Below are 22,225 nucleotides of genomic sequence, written 5' to 3'. Positions count from 1 at the left end.
AAACAATATGTAAATTGACTTAAGTGTGCAGAGGCATAAAAAAAAGCTGTTTTATTCTGCATACGAGTGGTCCCACCTCATAGACGCCACCATTTTAAGATCACATGACCAACCAAGTACTACACACTTTACCTCCGTAACACTAACCCACATTATCTGATATGAAGTCCAATTAAAATATAATAATAAGTATTATTATTATCATTATTATTATTATTATTATTATTTTACCCCCCAAAAAGTCTCATTTGGTAATCCTGTTAAAAACAGAAAATATTTGTGCTGTGTGTTTTTTTTATTTGTATTTATTTATAGCCTACCATAAAGTCAGTAATAATCAGAGCTGACTTGGATGTGATCTGTCTTAATACATATTTAATGTAATCAGTTTTAACTGCCTGAGTCGGGCCTCATCATTTCTTATAAATGTTGACAGACGTCAAAATACTTAATAAAAACCCCCCACAAAAAGAATACCCCCTTATGACTTGCAAAACATAGTGACCCTTCCCTACGCCTGTGGATGGGCACTGGGAGTTTGGGTCTGTCTTATTAGTGTGCAATATTATCATATTTCACGGACGAGCAGGCCAGAGAAGGTAATTACCTGCTCTGTGCTATTAAACCCTGTTTTATTCCATTCATTTTCGCCTGACCAACTCAGGCAAAGGGCTGTTGGCATTTATTTCCCGTCTGTAGATTTACGAGGATCTCGGCTCAGGCGAGCCATAAAAAAATCTGAGGAGAAAAACCGCTCTATGTGTCAATGTGTGTCTGCCCACATGAATGTGAAGGAGAATGCTGTAAATGTTCACACATTAATGTGAGATTTTTCACAGCCGTGATATAAACAATATCGATCGTTCATTTCAGCGTTGTTGTTATTGGAGAAAAACAACTTATTTTTATGTACAAAATGCAGCTGGGCCTCCAGTCATAACGTCCACAGATATACAGGGTGAAAAAAAGAGAAGCTCAATGAGATCTGATCTCAAACCAGGTGTGTGTGAATCTCTCCATCCTGCGAGATTTGATCTCAATCAGTACAATTGTTTTGTTTAACTCTTGTTTCAAGATCTAAATCTTTGATAACAGCAGGCTTCTCCTCTGTTTTTCAGTTTAACTGTGTTTCCTACATTTTGTAATGCAATTTTTTCATCTTATAAAAGGGTTCATATCGGATGAGTATCAGAAGCCAAGTATTGATTGTAATTTCCTGCAATGTTCATTCCAATCGCAAGCTTTATTAAGAATCTCATTTCTATCTGCCATACAACTGGTGATCCAACAAGCGTGCCCGTACAAACAGAGAGAAAATCAAGAAACAAAACAAGACGCCCCAGCTCCTGTGTCTGAAATCAACATTATTGTGCTGATCTAATTACATTATTTTACCTTAATGTACATTGATCACTTTGTGTCTGTCTGGAGCAAGTGGGATGAAGTAGGCCTATAGCATATACATAGGAAAAAAAGAGTCTTCCAAACTTCCAGAGTGCTAGCGGTAAAACTGTATTATTATCACCCTACTGAGACTGAGAATGAGACGTTCTCCCTTTAGACTATTATAGCTTGAAGTTTAAGTTTGAAATGCACTGCCTTCTTTGTGGAACTGCTGCAGTACCAGTAGGCCTAACAGAGAAACTCACACAGAAAAATATTCAGTTTTTCAATTCAAGACAATTCAGTTGATTTTCAGCTGTTTCCAAGGTTTTACATCAGCTTTATCCTGTAGTACATGAACAATGAGTTTAACTCTACTGGTGTAAAACAGTTAACTGACTGATTGAGCATTCTCATGGTTTGCTAAATGCTGGAGTTAGTTCGAAACGGTTCTCTAGGTTAGTCTGTCACCATGTGGGGATAATGTGACACTGCACTCCTCGATGTAGGAAGATATTGATATTATGAAGGCCTGTTTTCCATCACATCAGTTTCAGATCATCCAACTATGACCATCACTTAAGACTTGTCTATAACATTATTTTTTGTAAAGATCCTAATTGTGGAACATTTTGAAAGCAATAAAATTTAAGAACTATTAAAGAATTGTAAAACAGTATGTCTACAAATGAAAAAAACAAAAACATCCAGCAATATACATTTATTATATTTATTGGTTATTGTAATAGAAATAAAGATATGAATCAACATTTTATTTATATTTACAAATATTTTTTGAATTAATTTATTAAACAAACAACAATCATGCAAATTATTTAAATTACACTCTCATTTGGATCCTCACCACACAATTGAACTGGTCGAAAATCGTAACATTTCTGTCATTCACAACTGAAAATTAGTTGACTAGGACTAAATGATACTGTAGTGCCTCAAGTTCAAATTTACTGGTGTGTGTGTGTGTGTGTGTGTGTGTGTGTGTGTGTGTGTGTGTGTGTGTGTGTGTGTGTGTGTGTGTGTGTGCGTGCGTGCGTGCGTGCGTGCGTGCGTGCGTGCGTGCGTGCGTGCGTGCGTGCGTGCGTGTGTGTGAGATTGTTCAGTTTTTTCCATGTTTATTCTTGAAATCTATACCCATCTGAAATTTTCTAAGTCTACTTTTGCTCCCCCCTTTTCTTTTTCTCCTTTTTTCTTTTCCATTTTCTATTAACTTTGACAGTTTTGTCGTCCTGACCCAAGTTTTGTTGATCACTCTAGAGGTTGTTCCTGTGTTGTCCATTGTTTTAAATGTGGTTAGATGTGTAACTGCGCCTATTCCAGGTGTTTCACGTCTTGTTTCTGTTGATGATGAAGTTGTTCCACCTGTCCCACATGTTGTCACAGGACTCAAAGAAGATTCTGGGTTTTCTTTGGACACTGAAGTCTTTTGGCTTGTTGTTTTGGTGATCTCAGTCTCTGTTCTAGATGTTTCGATTGTCGTAACTATTTGTGATGCAGTTGTACTCGTGCTGGTCTCAGTCTTTGGTCTAGATGTTTCGATTGTCGTAACTATTCGTGATGCTGTTGTACTCGTGCTGGTCACAGTCTTTGGTCTAGATGTTTTGATTATCATAATTATTCGTGATGCTGCTGTACTCGTGCTGGTCTCAGTCTCTGTTTCCGGTGGTTTGTTTGTTGTAGTTACAGTTGGGATCATGTTTGTTGTTCTTGTATAGCACATAGGTTCTTTAGAAGGTTCCTTGATCGTGTTTCTCTCATTCACGTGATTTATCGCTTTGATAGCCCAACTGTCATTTGGATCTGAACAGATATATGCACCTTTTCTGGTGCGGAATCTGGAGATGGAGAAAAAATAATACTTGATGTTTTAGCTTTCATCATTTAATTAACCACCCTCCAAAAAAATCAAATTGTGATATATTATAATAACTTTTGAACTTGCCTTACAGCTTCGATGGCACATACTCCTGATGACTCTTGTTTTGTATAATCCTTAATATTTTCAACTGGTGTTTTGGTGTGGCTCACTTTAAGACAGCAGTTTGGTAGATGACCATCACCTTTAGGAGAAGCACATCAATGTATTCAGTTAAATAATCATTACTTTCACAGACACATACTCTCTCTCATAAAGATACAATGTCAGCTCAACTTCTCTACATTTCAGTCAAGTGAAAGTTACTGAGGTCAAACCACAGTATTTAAACAAATAGCTCAGGAATTAAAATCATCAAATCTCACCTGGTGCCACAAAACTCATCCATCCTATAGATAAAAGAACGGGAGAAAACAGAGAGAACTTCATCTTGTTCTGTTGCTCACTTCTAATTCTGAAACTTTCTGCTGGGCTGAATGGTCTATGTTGAGGGAGGTCTTTCAGTCCACAAAGCTCACCACCCTCTGCGATCACTTTTCTTCGTCACCTAGGCCCACAGACACCTCAGTCGGGGACAGGAAAAGATGACTGATGAGTGGAAGCCAAAAGTGAGAGAGAAAGAGATGCACTCAACCACATAGAGGAAAATAAGGGGTTACAGAATTCACAATGAGCATTCAACATGACTAAATTCAGTTCATCGTGGCCTACAGTTTTGGTCCAAGTGGCAATTCAGTTGAATACATGTTCTATTTACATAGATTTAGATATGTAATAGCTCATTTGCAGCCTCTGTCCCTGGTTTGGTTTTAAAATTTAACATCAATAATAACAATTATTATTATTATTATTTCATTTTGAGGGTTTGTCTTACTTAAACAATCATTATCAGGTATTTAAATAAATAAATGGACTCTTAAAAAGTGGGGTAGCATGGTACAATGTGTCACCATTATGTTCAGTTTAGTGTCATTATGATGGACTTTTAGTTTGTTTTCATTCTCATCATGTGATCCATTGTTCAGTCTTCCCGCTTCTCATTATTAGTTCAATTGTGTCAGCTGTGTTTTATCAATCATCCTCGTTTGTGTTTGCTATATAAGTCGATCCCTCACATTCATTCTCTGTTCAGTCTAAGTTGCTTTTGTGTGTGTCCTTCGTTGGGTCGGCATCATTAAACTTTGTGTCGGAATCTGAATCTTCATCCTCTTCTTCCAGCAACCACTCTTGACACAATGATGATATCTTAGTAATTATATATAGGTACTGATTCTAAATGATAACAATATTAATCTACACTGAAAAAGTTTAGAAATGAATTTTTAGAAATAATTTTCCCTCAGAAAATGCTAGTGAATTTCAAGTATCGGCAAGTTAAACTTCATGTTAAAAAATGTGGTAAAAGACCATTTAAGTTGAAAGAATAATTGTTTAAAAAGATTATAGCAAGTGCTAATTTGTATCTGGGGTCCATAGAAAGTATTTGTTTTCCATTTACATAGTACTTCAAAGAGTCATAGTGTCCAAGAAACATGGTATTTCCATGCTACCATGTCAAAAATGTGGTAATGCAATGGAACTTCATTGTAAATGCACTGTATGTAGAGCTAGTCCTGACTACATTCACAAACTTCTGTTTCTAAATAGAATTTGCTTGACTCATGTTACGCGATGTTTACAGCAATGTCACAAGCAACAGGAAAACTATAGATAGAAAAAGCTTTGAAGTTGAATTGAATGGCAAAATAAAATGAAAAGCCAAAAATGAGTTTGCATGCATCTAAAAATTGACGCTTTGTGCACTTTGTGAGCAATAGATATAAAATGTGGGTCTGTTAAACGTGTGTGGAAATTACAGAGGGCTTAAAGGGGCTGTGATCATGAAACCACAAACGTTTTATTCAGCCTTTATGGGATCTTCCACGTCTCAATGAGACCTTAAAACAAAACCAGCTCCCACCCAGCACTCACCTACACTTAAACAGAGACACGTAAAGCGGTTTTGAGATGTCATTTTTCTCTTTACGGCATTTAGATGATCAAATGTATAAAGCTAATGCTATTATACAAATGTTTGGCATTTTATAAGGTTAACATTTATGAGTTTGTTTACTACTGCCCTTTTTACTACAGTGGTTCTTTCTGGTCTTATATGAAAGTAAATATGTAACCCTAAATGAATAACCACATGCGCATTTCCTGTTTCAAAATCACATTAAAGAAACAGGGTGTACGATGTCCTCTGAGCTATTTGTAGAGAGTTCTGGTGTAGATGAGAGATGGCAGACCACAGGATCACACTCTGTTCGGCTAGAGGAAGTAGTGACAGCAATGATGCACATTATTATGCAGTACATACTAAGTTCTAGTAAACCAAAGAGCAGCCAGGGTGCCATGTACATATGTCTAAAGTTTCAGTATTCACTGACCAGAATTGCATCATCTTGACCTGAGTCACTGGAAAATATTAGAGTTGTATTATAATTATAGTTACGGTCAAAATGCTTGTTAATACTTCATGTTCTGGAACTGAGAAGCAGGTTTTCAGCAGTTGTGGAAAAAGTATTGAAGTTCCATACTTAAGTAAATGAACTGATACCGCACTAATGTATTAAATTAATTGTTCACCCCAGTAATACAAATCCTGTCATCGATTACTCGCCGATTACTCGCCGATTACTGTAATATCGATTACACTTATAAGCATATATATATATATGCTTATAAGTCTTATAAGTCATCTTATATGCTTATAAGTTTTAAGGAAAATACCTTTTAAAAAAAAGTTAAATGCTTAAATACTACATAGTGTTTTACATATTTTTTTATTTATAATAATAATTTGTATGTGTTTCTCAATTTCTCAATGCAACCGTTAGCTTGCTCACTGGCAGTATGGCACTATTTTTTTTATTAAAGTATTTCTACAAAATTTTACTATTGGGTCAAAATTAATACACAGCATAAATAACAATTAAATATTGTATACAGACAATATTTTAACAACTAACTTTAGTTCAATAAGAAGTAAAAGCTATTATTTCATTTAACATACATGCTGTCTACATAATGTTACTTCATATTTTTCACGACAGTAAGTTTATGAATGGAACTTGTCTTATTTAAAAAAGGAAGTTTGATGTAATCCGACTGCTGGATAAAATAATAAAATAATAGTTCACTCAAAGCTTTAAGCTGCATCAAAATAAAGTTTACAGGCACTGGATGTTACATACACATCTAACTCAGGCATCAGGCACTCTATATTTGACCATTTATTATGTAGCCAATAGCATGCAAAACATAATATGAACAAGATGTTGCTAATTCATATATTTTTGATTAAGTAAATTAAGAAAACAATAAACAAAATACAAGGCATCACACAAAACGTGAATATAAAGATTAAGGCAAATCAGGCAAAATAATTGGAGTTAGATTTAAAAGTTATTCAGTCATCCTGTTAATATCAGTATACTGGCATAAAAAGCCATAAAAAAGTTTTCAAAGATAAGTTTTATAGGCTGTTGGATAGAAAAGTAAAAACTTGAGTTTTCAGCTTGCTCATTCTTTATACAAAAACCGTGCAGCTTTATTGCCAAACCCCTGTTTGGAATCTGCGGAGCCCTTTCTTGCCGCGAGACCTGTAAATTGAATAAGGAAAAAATTTGACTATTACGCTGTCATGGTTTAATTAAATAATTATTACTGCATCTGGGTATCACAACTTCATATTGTGTGAATAAGTTTGAACTTACTTGATGTGAATTTTCAAAAGGGATTTAACTGGCATTGTGGTGGTTGTCACAATATTACAGCAGCTTTCTGGACCCCCATTTCCTGTTAGAGAGAAAAAAAATTTTAGATTTAAAAATGTTTAAGTTTAGTTGTTGTTGCTGTTAAGCAGTAGTCTTTGGTTGTAGAGGCAAAGCCACATTTCACAAAAACATTGTTTTACATGTTAAAATAGGTCTAAACATCGTCTATGTCAAAGACCTGTTATCAAAAAAAAAAAAAAAATCCACATAAAAAATAAAATAAAATAAAATCAAACAAACCATCCAGCCTAGGTTTGAATGTTATCCCAGAAGAGTTTGCTCTTGTTATGTTACTCTCAGTGGTGGTCCTTTGTATTCTAGTTGTGATTGGGTTTGCTGTACTTGTCTCATACATAAAAGGTTCTTTGGAACGTTCCTTTGTCTGTGTCCTTCTTCCATTCACGTCATTTATTGCTTTCTTAGCCCAAATGTATTATGGATCTGAACAATGATTATATTTTTTGTGGTGCGGAACCTGTACATGAGAAAAATGCTTGACTTTTTAGCTCTCATCATTCAGTTATCTACCAATTTATTACTGAATCTGGACAAAATGTTATATTATGATTATATTATATTAACTTTGGACATGCCTCACAGCTCTGAGGGGACATAGAAAACATCTCGGTTATGTATGGTAACCCTCGTTCCCCGAGGAGGGAATGGAGACTTGAGTCAGAAGTGATTCTGACAAATGGGGATCGCTTGCGAGAGCCTATCTACTTCGAGTGTAACTAAACGAGCCAAAGCACATTGGCATAATTGCACCAGCTGCTGTGCATCGCATCCTTGTTTTTCCTGCTGAGGAGCCGGACCTGTCGGACTCGGCCGTACAGCGGAAGCACAGCAACTGTGACGAGGGGACTCAAGTCTCTGTTCCGTCCTCGGGGAACGAGGGTTACCATGCGTAACCGAGACGTTCCCCTTCGTCAGTCACTACGAGTAAGTCTAGACTGACGAATGGAGATATCTACCAAAACGCCGCGGCTGCTGACCCTTTCCTACCCAGGAAGCCACATCCTACCCCAGAGGGAGGCACTGTCATGGATACCCTGCTAACCAAGCAGGGTAGTACAACATTTGGCAGTCTCTGTGGTTGCAGCCTAGTTATAGGAGGGAAAGACACGGGATCGTCCACAGAGGAGCTGATCATAGAAGAGTACACATATGGGGTCGCCGCAGGAAGCGCTACATATGGACACCCAGCGTAACACAGGTTCCACAATGCATACGAGTTCAGGCCTGGCGTCAGACGCTTCGCAACGTCCGACTGCCGCAGGGGTGACGGAGGAACTCACAGGGTTAGCAATTTCTGGGGAACACTACTTGAGCAAATAGATGCATGTATCCGGCCCATGGGGGCGGGAGTGGCGTTGCAAGCCGAGACTAAGAACGGATCTGGAGAAGAGCATATTATTTTGTTCTCCACAGTTATGAATTTGTAAATATGCAAATGTCTACATAAATCATTTTAATATTGTATTTTAAAAGATACATACTTGTGCTGGTCTCAGTCTTTGTTTCCGGTGTTTTGTTTGTTGTAGTTACAGCTGGGATTGTGTTTGTTGTACTTGTATAGTGGATAGTAGGTTTTATTGCCGTTCTTCCATCCACTATAGCCATTGCTCTCTTAGCATATTTGCTATCTGGATCTGAACAAATAACTATGCTTCTCTTGGTGTAGAATCTGAATATGGAAAGAAAATACTTTATGTTTTAGTTTTCGTTGTTTAATTATCCAACCAAAAATAATTACAAATAAATGAAACCTTCAAATTGTAATATAATATAACAACTTTGTACATGCCTTACAGCTCTGATATGACACAATGGTGGATCCTGCATTCCATATTTCACAATGTTTTCAACTGGTATTCTGGTGTTTGTCACAGTAAGACAGCAGTTTATTGGACGACCATCATCACCTATTGGAGAAGCACATCATTGTATTCAGTTAAATAATCATTCCTTTCACAAACACATCTCTCTCATAAAGATACAATGTCAGCTCAACTTCTCTACATTTCAGTCAAGTGAAAGTTACTGTGGTCAAAACCACAGTATTTAAACAAAGAGCTCAGCAATTAAAATAATCAAATCTCACCTGTTACTACAACACCCATCCATCCTATAGAGAAAAGAACGGCAGAAAACGTCTCAGTTACGTATGGCAACCCTCGTTCCCCGAGGAGGGAACAGAGACGTGAGTCAGAAATGATTCTGACGAATGAGGATCGCTTGCAAGTGCCTATCTACTTTGCGTGTAACTAAAAGAGCCAATGCACATTGGCATGCGATAATTGCACCAGCTGCTGTGCATCGCGGCGCAAGCATATAATGAGCAGAAGGTGCCTCGCATCCTTGAGGAGCCGGACCTGTGACTCGGCCGTACAGCGGAAGCTCAGCAACTTTGGCGAAGGGACTCACGTCTCCGTTCCCTCCTCGGGGAACAAGGGTTACCATACGTTACCGAAACGTTCCCCTTCGCCAGATCACTATGAAGTGAGTTAGAAGTGATTCTGACTAATGGGAATATCTACCAAAACGCCACGGCTGCTGGCCCTTCCAGCGCTCAGATTGAGCCTCCTGGCCTGACCGCAGTGTTGAGCAGAAGTAGGAGCTCTAAGCAGAAAAGGTCAGTCACTGCTGTTCCGCAAGACCCACTCAGTGTGACTTATTGGATAACGCTGGGAAAGCGTGCCCTTGGGGAAGGGAACGCTGCGGAAGCCACATCCTACCCTGGAGGGAGGCACTGTGACGGATACACATATGGACTAACCAATCAGGGTAGTACAACATATGGCAGTCTCTGGGGTGGTTCCAGCCTAGAAATAGGGGGAAAGAACACCAGCAGAGACTCTGTCAAGGGAAAGACACCAGATCGTCCGCAGGGGAGCTGATCGTGGAGGAATACACATATGGGGTCGCCGCAGGAAGCGCTACATATGGACACCCAGCATAACACAGGTTCCACAATGCATACGAGTTCAGGCCTGGCGTCAGACGCTTCGAAACGTCTGACTGCCGCAGGGGTGACGGAGGAACTCACAGGGTTAGCCATTTCTGGGGAAAACTACTGGAGCAAATAGATGCATGTATCCGGCCCATGGGGGCGGGAGTGGCGTTGCAAGCCGAGACTAAGAACGGGTCTGGAGAAGAGCATATTATGTTGTTCTCCACAGTTATGAATCTGTAAATATGCAAATGTATACATAAATCGTTTTAATATTGTATTTTAAAACATACATACTCGTGCTGATCTCAGTCTTTGTTCCCGGTGTTTTGTTTGTTGTAGTTACAGCTGGGATCGTGTTTGTTGTACTGGTATAGCACATAGTAGGTTTTGTTGTCGTTCTTCCATCCACTATATCCATTACTGTCTTAGCATATTTGCTATCTGGATCTGAACAAATAACTGTGCCTCTCTTGGTGTAGAATCTGAATATGGAAATAAAATACTTGTTGTTTAATAATCCAACCAAAAATAATTACAAATAAATGAAACTTTCAAATTGTAAAAGGCCTATAATATAACAACCTTGTGCATGCCTTACAGCTCTGATATGACACAATGGTGGATCCTGCATCTCATATTTCACAATGTTTTCAACTGGTATTTTGGTGTCTTTCACAGTAAGACAGCAGTTTATTGGACCATCAACACCTATTGGAGAAGCACATCATTGTATTCAGTTAAATAATCATTCCTTTCACAGACACATAATCTCTCTCATGAAGATACAATGTCAGCTCAACTTCTGTACATTTCAGTCAAGTGAAAGTTACTGAGGTCAAAACCACAGTATTTAAACAAAGAGCTCAGCAATTAAAATAATCGAATCTCACCTTTTCCTACAACACTCATCCATCCTATAGTGAAAAGAACAGCAGAAAACAGAGAGAACTTCATCTTGTTCTGTTGCTCACTTCTAATTCTGAAACTTTCTGCTGGGCTGAAGGGTCTATGTTGAGGGAGGTCTTTTAGCCCACAAAGCTCACCACCCTCTGCGATCACTTTTCTTCGTCACCTAGGCCCACAGACATCTCAGTCGGGGAAATAAAAAGATGACTGATGAGTGGAAGATATTGACAATAATCCGTTCTAATTAAAATGTTTACAATATAAGCAAACATCTTCACTCCCATTTACATGCAATTTTCAGTGAATGTTATTGTAAGCTGTGTTGTCTGCAATTGTTCACTTGTTCTCCGAGAATGAAATAATTAAGGTACAGGTAGGGAAACAGGTAACGTTAGTGAAAGTAATATGCTTAGCATACATTAAAAATCTCAGCACTCCATTTTACTGTCATTGTTTATTGCTAATGTGCATAATCGCATTAACGTTAGGCATGCATGAGCCTCGTAGTTTAATCGGAGTATTGCCTTGAACATAATCACTTAAGGGCGCATTTTTAGCAGTGTTATTGGATATGAGTTTTCAAAAGCTGCAGACCTAAATAATCTTCGTCAGTGTCTTTCGAGAGCAGCGCATTTAATAGGCCTAAATGAAAACGAAAGCCTAAAGTCAAGAGAGAGAGAGAGACAATGTGACTCATTATATACATTTTATTTTTTATCGTTTCAACAACAGTTGATAAAATAGTATACCTCCACTAGTTCTCTTACTGAATAACTTACGTTTGTCGTAAATAAGTCTGATACAAATGAAGTCTGGTAACGTTATAGGCTAATTCGCCATTCCCAAGTAATTCCAACTACCTTACATCATGATGTTCAATGTAACGTTAAAGGTAAAAACATTTTTGATGAACATTTTTGACATCTGATTACCTGTAAAGGCAGGAGTAATATTCACTAAATGAACAAAAAAGATCGGGATTTGAACTCCATCAATAATATACTGTACACCACAATAATAATGGCTGCGTCCGCAGGCAGAAGTATTCTCCAATAATAACCAACTGCAGAACGTCCTGGTTGCGTATGCAACCCACCGTTCCCTGAAGGAGGGAACGGAGGACGTAGTCGACGCGACTGAAATGGGATCACGCTAGGGAGCCTATCATCTTCGATTACTATTGAACGAGCCAATGGAATTTGGCGTGCGTGATTTGCATCACACACTCCGCCCCCGCGGCGCGGGTATAAATACGGAAGTGGATGCACGCACTAGTTGCTTTTCGCTGAGGAGCCGAGAGTAACCCGGGGTCAGCGGTGGTCCAGCGGTAGTGGCAAGGGGACTACGTCCTCCGTTCCCTCCTTCAGGGAACGGTGGGTTGCATACGCAACCAGGACGTTCCCTTTCAGTCGATAACGTCGGACGTAGTCGACGCGACTGAAATGGGATCAACCATTGAACACGCCACTAACGCTGCCACCTTCCAGTGCCTAAACCAAAGCCTCCTGATGCCCCCGCAAACTTAAGGCGGGGAAGGACAGGGCTTAGGCCAGGGAAGTCACTGCTGTTCCTACAGGACCACTGGGAAAGCGTTCCCCGTACGTTGGAAGGAAGGGACGCTGCGGAAGCCACATCCAACCCGAGGGAGGTAACGTGGAGAATACACATATGAACTGGGCGGAAACCGGGCAGTCTAACATATGGAATGTCACTGGGGTGGCTCCAGCCTAAGACGTGGGGAGACACACCGGACAGTGACGGCAGAGAGACTCTGCCGAGGGAAGACACGGGCTCACCGCAGGGAGCCGTATCGTGGAAGAATACACATATGGGGTCACCGAAGGGACCGCAACATATGGACCCAGCCTAACACAGGTTCCACACTGCTTACGAGTGGTAGGCCTAACACCAGACGTTCCGCACGTCCGACGTCGGAGGGGTGTGGAGGAACTCAACAGGGTTCAATATTAAGGGAACTCAACTGGAGTAGAAAGGCGCACGTATCCAGTCCATAGGAGGGGAATGGCGCAGCAAGCCGACACTTGAACCGGGCTCACGGTGAAACTGGCTTCATGAGAAGGGAGCCCACGGGAAGCAGCGGTTCAACCAGGTGTCGTCCAGCCCCCAACTCTAGAATCTGTTTAGCAAAGTATATCGTCAACGCCCAGGCGGAGCACTTTACACTCATCATAGAGGAGCTCAACACCTAAGTGGACATGTTGCATCTCGGATCTTTGCCGAAATGAAGGCAAGCACTAAGTGCAACTTTGCATGGAAACAGCCTTCCCTCTCTGCTGAATTCCAACAGATATTTGAAGAGCTGGTCTGAGGTCTATGACTTGCATTCTGTACACGTCCAAGCGAACGGACAGAGAAGCCAGGGCTGGATCTGCCTCCTCCAGGGCAGCGCTTGCAGGCTCACCACCTGCTCCTATTACGGGAGAGATAGGAACCTTGGGCACAATCCGAGCCGGGGTCTCAGCTTGTGAGAGTTAGCCGGCCCAGACTCCAGGCACAATACGTTGACCGAAAGCGAGCAAGTCCCTACCCTCTAGTAGAGACCACGCGAGCAGGAGAACTGATATAACAGAATTTTTAACTCACTACCTGCAGTGGCTCAGGGGCGGTCTCTGCAGTGCAGTCGCACCAGGGACAAGGCCCAAGAGGATAAAGAGGGACACAAGGATTTACAAGACCTTGCTCCTCAGGAACCTGACGATCAGAACGTGCTTCTGCATACTTCTGCAACCCGATGAGCGTCGTTTAAACACCGAGGCAACATCATTTTGAGGGTGATTTAAGAAAACAGCCTACTGCAACCCATTTTGCAGGAAAGAGAGCACTGAAGTGATCGAAAGCTTTCAGGATCTCCTCTGGAGAGAAGACGCACTCAACGACTAGGTTCCACTTCTAAAGGCGTAAGCACGCTACCCCATTCTAGGGGGTGCTCGCAGAAGTGATGGTAACTATCACACATTCCTGTGATAGCCACCTGAACCTCCGCGTCCAGATGTAAGACCGCCCGGAATCCCCGGGGGAAGAACGCGTGTGCCATCGTGCCCCGCCCCTGAAGAGTTTTCCGGGGAAGTCAGGAAGGCTGTTGATGGGAGCCAGGTCTAGTTGGGCCAATAAGGGGCAACTATGAAGACCTGTTCCTCTCCTGACTTGGCACGTAGGTGCAAGTGACGGGCGCAAAAGACAGGAGCATTGCTCAACACAACATGTGAAGATCACTGGGCTTCAGGAGCATTTTCTGCTCAGCACTTGGGTGTGACAACTTCACTGAGCTTCAGGAGCATTCCTGCTCAACACCTGAGTGTGATAAACTCACCGAGCTTCAGGAGCATTTCTGCTCAACACTTGAGTACGAAGAACCTCACTGAGCGACAGGAGCATTTCTGCTCAGCACTTGAGTGTGACAAGTTCACTGAACTTCAGGAGCATTCCCTCACTGAGCTTCAGGAGCATTTCTGCTCAACACTTGAGTGCGAAGAATTTCACTGAACGACAGGAGCATTACTGCTCAACACCTGAGTGTGATAAACTCACTGAGCTTCAGGAGCATTACTGCTCAACACTTGAGTGCGAGGAACTTCACTGAGCACCAGGAGCATTTCTGCTCAGCACTGCGTGTGATGAATTCACTGCGCTACCTGTGATGGACTCACTGAGCTACAGGAGCATTGCTGCTCAACACCTGAGTGCGATGAACTTCACTGAGTTTCAGGAGCAACTCTGCTCAACATGAAGTGTGATGATCTCACTGACTTGAGCAGCGCAAGGCGACCCTGAGTCGCCGTCACTTCTTAGAAGGCTCACTGGGGTTAAACGTATTCTGCGGGCCCCTGGGACAGCTGGGACCCAGTGTTTGTCCAAGGGTAGTCCGCTCGGTTTACCCAAACACTGGCGGAAAAATAAAACCGGGGGGGGCAATTGAGCGGCCCCGGAATGGTCAAGACCCAGCGGACCCAGGAGATGGAGTCTCCACTTGCCCTGGCTATAACTGTCGTGAGGCTCGATGGCGGCACGATTGAGTAAGCGGGAGGGGTGGAACAAGGCGCCCTCAGAAGCGTCTGACTCCAAGGAGGAGGTGACGGGAGAGTTTGTGACACCCGCAATGTCTAACAACTCGAGGCACGAATGCCCGTGTAGTCGGGGGTCGCCCAGGCCCCCGTTAAAACACGCCCTTTGTACATGGCCCCTCTGCTGAGGAGGGTTTGGCAGCAGACCGGGATGAACTATAGTCACACAGGGTGAGCTGCTCTGCCACGGTCACCTCGGGACTCGATCGTAAAGCTAGCGCTGAAGCGGTCACATACGGAGGAAGCCAACTTAGGCTGCGCTATTGTATACCCCAGGAGCCTCTGAATCTTTTCAGTGGGACCCTTTCTCACTTCAACACCAGCTGAACACATTCTCACTGGAGAGACGTGTTGGACCGAGTACCTCTCCAAAACTGAAAAAGAGATACTCAGCCCGTGGGCGAGATCACTCTCTTCCAGTTGACCTGAAGACCCAACGGGCTCTGGAGCACTCGAGGGGAAGGACACCACGTGTCCTTCAGGTCAAAGCTGCAGACCAATCTTGGGCCAAGATGGTCACGACCCACCACCTAGTAGCACGAAGAACGAGTTTACAACTGGCCTTCGTACCGGCTGGAGGAGCGGCTATATCAAATCCTTCGCCAGCAGGATAAGATAAGCACGCACAAGTCAGGAGCACTGCTCAACACTTGGTGTGAAGAATATCACTGAATTTTCAGGAGCACGTCTGCTCAACACCTAATGTGATGTTACTATCACTGACTTGAGCGGGGTAGCCGAGCCTGAGGTGGGGCAGCAAAGTAGAGATAGTGGTGTTAGTGTGCAGTGCAACACTTACCTGTCTCCACTAGCGGCAGGGGACGTGAGAAGGCGGATGACCGGGTCCTCGAACGCCCCAAGCTGCCTGTTGGCGACCAAGGGAAGCTGGGGGATGTAAGGCTATTATACAGGGTCACATCCGCCATACTGGCCCACTTGGGACTAAGGAATAGAAAAATTGCTCTTTTTCTGAATATGTGGGTACCTCTGACCCCGTTTTTATAGGGGCCAGCGGCGGAACAGACACACACATAACAAAAAACTCCAGCCGGCCCTCCAACCAGCCAGAGGGAGTGGATCGGCGACCACTCCACAAGCAACTCTTCCATCCCTGAGAGCCCGTCCAGGTTCAGCGTTTTCTTTTGCGCTGGAGCTTACCACCTGGCTTGGCAGCGCCTGGAGCGGGCTGGGCGCCCCTTCCGCGGCCGGCTCCGCGCCGGAACCTGGGTGAAGGCTGCTGCGGTGGTCCGGCGGGAGCTGAGGCGGCTGCAGGCGGACGCCCTCGGCGACGAGCAGGCGGAGGATCTGACCTCGGGGGGCGGGTGAAGGCAGCAGCGTCCCTCCGAGGCAGGATGTGCCGGATGGCCTCCGTCTGCTTCTGAGCTGTAGAGAACTGTTGGGCAAAGTTCTCCACAGCGTCGCCGAATAACCCAACCTGGGAAATGGGAGAGTCCAGGAACCGAACCTTGTCCGCATCTCTCATATCGGCCAGGTTGAGCCAGAGATGGCGCTCCTGGACCACTAGTGTGGACATCGCCGAACCCACCGCGCGAGCTGCAACCTTCGCCGCCCGGAGGGCGAGGTCAGTTGCAGTGCGGAGCTCACCCATGAGCTCAGGGTCCGAACTACCCTCGTGCATGTTCATGAGTGCCTGGGCCTGGTGGACCTGGAGCAACGCCATGGCATGCAAGGAGGAAGCGGCTTGCCCACAAGCTTTGTAAGCCTTGCCCGTAAGAGCGGACGAGAACTTACAGGCTTTAGAGGGGTGACGAGGATCACCTCTCCAGGAAGCGGCCGCCGTTGGGCATAACTGCATCGCAACGGCCCGCTCCACCGGAAGGATAGCCTCGTAACCCTTCACCGCTCCCCCATCAAGGGTAGTGAGGGGGGAGGAGCTACTCAGGCGGTTTCTGGCAGAGAAAGGTGCCATCCATGCCCTCGTAAGCTCCTCATGCACTTCAGGAAAGAAAGGAACCGGGGCGGCGGACTGAGAACCAGTACGGCCCGCCCCGATATACCAATCATCCAACCGAGACGGCTCGGGACACGGTGGAGGGTTCCACACGAGCCCTACCGCCTCGGCGGCCTTTTTCAGCATAGCTGACATCTCTGGATCTGGCTCGGGCAACACTGGTCTCCCGGATGGAGGCAGTGCAGCCGAGTCATCATCTCCAGAGTTCAGCTCCCCCTCCGATGCTGCGATTGACAACGTATCCCCTGGAGGGGCCCCAAATGACACGGCTGGCCCGTCCATTACAGAGGGACCAGCGGGATCAATGGGGAGCTCCACCGGCTGCGGTGTGAAAGAGGAGTGAGGGACCCACGGGGCGTGGCCGGGCGGATTACCCCTCACTGTGATCCTCAGATCACCCAGCTTGGACGGCACCCCAGTCCTCCTCTGGGAAGGTAACCCAGAGGAAGAACAGGGGCGGGGCCCAGAGGTGGGGACTGCACCAACGCTTTTAACGAAGGCGAGTCTAGATCTCAACACCGAGATGGACATGTTCCCGCAGTGAGAACATGCCTCATCCACGAAAGCTGCCTCAGCATGCTGTAAGCCCAAACATGCGACACAACTTTCGTGACCGTCAGAAGGGGATAGTGCCAGACCGCACCCAGAAACGCACGGATGGAATGGCATCTTGAAAAAGACGCACTCACACCCGTGTTGCTCTTTTAGGAAATGGGACCGTCACCAGTGCCGGAGCACACAGGGAATGACCGCGGCAAACACTGAATAGTCTTTCAACTAACAGTGAAGCACTCACTTCTCGCCCTCTAACCAACCGTCAACACACAAACAAACAGTAGAAATTTGATGCTGTTAAAACAGCAGTTGAGAGCTGAGAAGCTCGCGATCACCGCTGCACCACGCTGTAGAACACCAACACTGGAGAGGTCTTCCCGCAAGAACACCGACACACTCGCTCGTTGAACACAACAGCACTCTTCAGAGACATCAAAGACGAACGGCTCCGAAGCGAAAGGCAACTAGTGCGTGCATCCACTTCCGTATTTATACCCGCGCCGCAGGGGCGGAGTGTGTGATGCAAATCACGCACGCCAAATTCCATTGGCTCGTTCAATAGTAATCGAAGATGATAGGCTCCCTAGCGTGATCCCATTTCAGTCGCGTCGACTACGTCCGACGTTATCGACTGAAAGGGAACCGCAGAAGCATTCGTCATAGCAGTGGTAGGACGACACATAAATATCATATAGGGACGACAGCTCCAGCCTAACAGTCTGATGCAGGAAGTGGGCGGAGTTCATAACTATGGCGAAGCAAAAAGTTGTTCTATCTTTGATGGATGCAACATACTTAACGTTATAAGCTTATACAAATCAGCTCTAAGTATTTTGTAAGTTAATATTCAACAATACTATTGATCTTTTTTTTTTACATGTTTTTTTGTAAATTGTTTTTCTTTTTTCCCTTTTCTTTTGAAGTTGACCCAAATAAAACTTAACTAACTAACTTAAATCTGTCATTGACACCATTATATGAGAACTGAACTGAGCTGGACGATGCCATCACTGTCTTCTCCAGAATGGCTATATAGATAAATTAACTGAATTAATAACTTTTTTACGACATAAATGAATCAACACTGAACTTACTTAAGCTGTGTTGTGACACTATTTTGTTCTAGATCTGCAGAGACAAACTTTGTTGCACTATTTTCCTATTATCCCTGTAAAGCTGCTTTGAAACAATCTGTATTGTAAAAAGTGCTATAATAAATGTGACTAAGTGAGAATTGTGACGGAGGCACTTGATCATGTATTGTTATTTTACAGTTGGATTGTATCACTTTGTTAGGTTACATATTCATGATTTGTCTATTTTGTATTTTACAGCATTTGTTAAATTTTCTGACCATGAGAATTGCATTAATTGTATTTTATTTCACCTATAGAAGCAAATAACGATTCAGAGAGGTTCAGCACTACCAACTTTGGAGCAATGCACAATGCACTTACATTGCATTTCAAGGTAGGCCTATAGTCCCTTTGGAATTAGATGGTTTTCTGCATGATTTAGCCATAAAAAATTTATTTATCTTCATTAACGTCTAAAGGTTACACAAACAAAGCACACTGAAACTTAAGCTCACAAAACACAAACAATTATATATATTTGTATTTTGTTATAATAATATTTCATAGCTATGAAGGCATCCAATTAAACATTTAAACACACAACAGGGATACGTTTGGGTAGGGTTGGAGTTATACTCTGAAGCACAGGAACTGAGTGTTTCCTTTTTCCCGTCATATTTCACATTTCATCATATAATTGTTGTGTATGGTCTGTGAAAAAAATTGTTGGTTGAGTATTAAAAAATATTTTCAATTACATCAAATGTTCAGACGCTCAAGCTTTGTTTTCATTGTATAGTTTTTGTTATGTTTTAAGCTTTGTTCAATTTACATTGTTAGACATTTGACTCAACAAAACAAATGGATAAAGTATAATTTTAACTTTTAAAAAACTATTAACATTTGTTAATAGTACTAGTAGGCTATTGTAATGATGGTGGTTGAAGCAAGGAAGAAGCAGGATCAACTTGCAACAAACACTTTATTAAACAAACTCTAAACTTGACGAGGACTCAGACAGGGAACATGACTCAGGAACAGATCAACCAACATCAATGCTACAACATCACACATTCACGTACATTCAAGAACTCACAAAGACTGGACTGAAACATAGGGTTTAAATACAAGGGCAAACGAGCTGAACAAGATAACAAGGGGGCGTGGTTAATCTGGGACACCTGGGAAGACTAATAGTGATAATGGGGAACTACAAGAAACGAGGAGTGGGAAACAGAAAACAGGACTAAACCAAAAACACAAAGAACGGGGAAACACGGACAGAATTCATAACAGCTATATTGTCTTTTGTTAATAGGACAGAACATAATTCGGTAACACTTTAGAATAATGGTCCGTAGTTAACAAGTAGCTATGCAGGAAGTAATAGGTAGTACTGCATTAACACCGAACTTAATACTATTAACTAATATGGAAGCAATATTAACTAAGCAGTAAGTAATAGGTAATTTAGTACAAAGGTAGTTCCTTGGTAGGTATTTGATTATTACTTAAGAAATATATCCTCATTGAGAACTACTTGTGAACTAAGAAATAATAACCAATTTATTACTAATCACAAAAGTAACATGTCTAAAAAGTGAACAATTGTCGGGGTTTTACTCTTAACATGGTCATAACATTTCAGAAGTGTGTGCCTCAAATGGGTTCTTTGTGGAAACCAGTTTATGAATATTATATCCCCCCAAATACATTAGCTACAGGTTGAGATTGTGACTACTACTCTTGCCAAAGGATGGACGTATGTTCTCTGTTTATTTCAAACTTAAACATAGAATAATACTAATAATGATAGTTTTTTTTAAAAATCTTAAATAATTAGGAAGTGATGCTGACACTCTCATGATTGGATTAGTTCACTATTATGAGCTCTATTGAGTGTCAGTTCAATATATCTCAGACTCCAAAGACCTACCTTTATGTTACAGTAGCTGCCTGAGGAGGACTTCTCTTAAGGATATGAATATAAACATTTATGTTCTCTTGTCAAAAACAATTTGCATCTTTAATGAAGAAATTGGCTGCATTTATGTTGAAATAAGCGCAAAACCACATCTTCCAGATTACAGTGTTTGTTAGAATATTAGTGCCTCACAGAACCTGTACAGTATGTGTCAAATATAAAATTAAATAACTTGTATTATTTGTGAAAAACATGTTAACTCCTCACTAACTACTCAAGCGTTACCTTGTCATCCCGCAGGAACTACTAGTGATGTGGTCCATTATTTTAAAGTGAAAAACATGTTAACTCCTCACTAACTACTCAAGCGTTACCTTGTCATCCCGCAGATGTGATCCATTATTCTAAAGTGAAAAACATGTTAACTCCTCACTAACTACTCAAGCGTTCCCTTGTCATCCCGCAGGAACTACTAGTGATGTGGCCCATTATTCTAAAGTGAAAAACATGTTAACTCCTCACTAACTACTCAAGCGTTACCTTGTCATCCCGCAGGAACTACTAGTGATGTGGTCCATTATTTTAAAGTGAAAAACATGTTAACTTCTCACTGACATGTCACCCCACAAAAACTATATAAAACATAAAACAACTGCAGTGATTGGGTCCAACATTTTTTTAATTATATGCACTGGAAGATTTCCATGTAATCGTAAAAGAAAATAGTGCATTATGCAAAAAAAGCACAACTGGGCGTGCAAGAATAAAGCACTGTTCAAAATATAATATCTGAATTAAACATTGTAAATTCAATAAAATTTGGTACAATGATGAAATTAGCCATAAACTAAACAAAAATTCTGTATTTTGGAATTAAACATTCAACACATTCAACAAACTGTGATGAGAAAAACTGAGTCAAACATAATGGCTAAATAAAATAAAATAAAAACATTCAACACAATCAATTAGATTGTGAGGATAAACAGAATGTACATAAGAATGCATACATCTACTGGCAACATGTTATTTATTTTTTGGTGGAATGTCTATTAGCTCTCCATTTTTCTTTTTTTCCTCTATGGCACTGCACACTGGTTCCTGTGTGCACAACTGTCGGCAACGGTCTGCAAAGTCGGACAGCTTCTGCCCTTTTTGAAACGCAGCACGTAATTTATTGTACGCTGTGATGTCACAGGCTTCCAACTCAGCAATGGCAGACGTATCGACAATCGTTTTCCTATCCACACCGCACTTTTGGTATGCCTCCGTTTTGGTTGCTCCTTTTGACAGGTACTTCAGGACCTTTTTGTATCTTCCTATGACTTGCTCTGGTAAAAATACTGACAAAGAACAAAACACTAAAATTCATTCATCTTAACAATTTCCTCCAAATAACATAATTTTGTAGTTTTTCTCAAAGCTTATATGCAGACTCCACATGGGAGTAGCATTTCATACATTACAGGATATATTGTATTAATAAATACATTTATAAATATAGGAATTTGTTTGCTAGTAAAGGCAGACCACCTGAATTCTGAAGTGAGTGTAAAGCCACAGCCACCCATGCATATTTAAGGGCTTCGGAGTATAATAAACAATACATAACAGTATAATATAATACTATACAAAATATTAAAAGATACTGTTAATTTA

At 42.1% G+C, this 22,225-nt stretch overlaps 1 protein-coding gene across 1 annotated transcript; it reads right to left on the bottom strand.

Annotated features, from left to right (window-relative positions):
- Positions 1-6,103: 6,103 nt before the first annotated feature.
- Positions 6,104-11,153, bottom strand: LOC143731141 (uncharacterized). Its single transcript, XM_077221801.1, has 8 exons — positions 10,942-11,153; positions 10,645-10,759; positions 10,346-10,533; positions 9,200-9,223; positions 8,903-9,020; positions 8,595-8,782; positions 7,036-7,117; positions 6,104-6,921 (listed from the first exon to the last, which is right to left on the bottom strand). The coding sequence occupies exons 1-8, from the start codon at positions 11,003-11,005 to the stop codon at positions 6,870-6,872; spliced, it is 831 nt and encodes a 276-aa protein (XP_077077916.1). The 5' UTR covers positions 11,006-11,153; the 3' UTR covers positions 6,104-6,869.
- Between the last annotated feature and the right edge of the window lie 11,072 nt (positions 11,154-22,225).

The sequence above is a fragment of the Siphateles boraxobius genome, unplaced genomic scaffold (genome assembly GCF_051911475.1).
Source record: "Siphateles boraxobius isolate OS27281-9 unplaced genomic scaffold, OSU_SipBor_1 86, whole genome shotgun sequence".
NCBI lineage: Eukaryota > Metazoa > Chordata > Actinopteri > Cypriniformes > Leuciscidae > Siphateles > Siphateles boraxobius.
This window is presented reverse-complemented; position numbering and strand designations above follow the sequence as displayed.

Coding starts and splice junctions, on each gene's coding strand:
- LOC143731141 (XM_077221801.1), bottom strand. CDS start 11,005: ATGAAGTTCTCTCTGTTTTCTGCTGTTCTTTTCACTATAGGATGGATG. Junction 9,224..10,345: donor AAAGACTGAGATCAGCACGA/GTATGTATGTTT, acceptor TTTTCTCTATAG/GATGGATGGGTGTTGTAGTA. Junction 6,922..7,035: donor CTTTTGAAAATTCACATCAA/GTAAGTTCAAAC, acceptor TTCAATTTACAG/GTCTCGCGGCAAGAAAGGGC.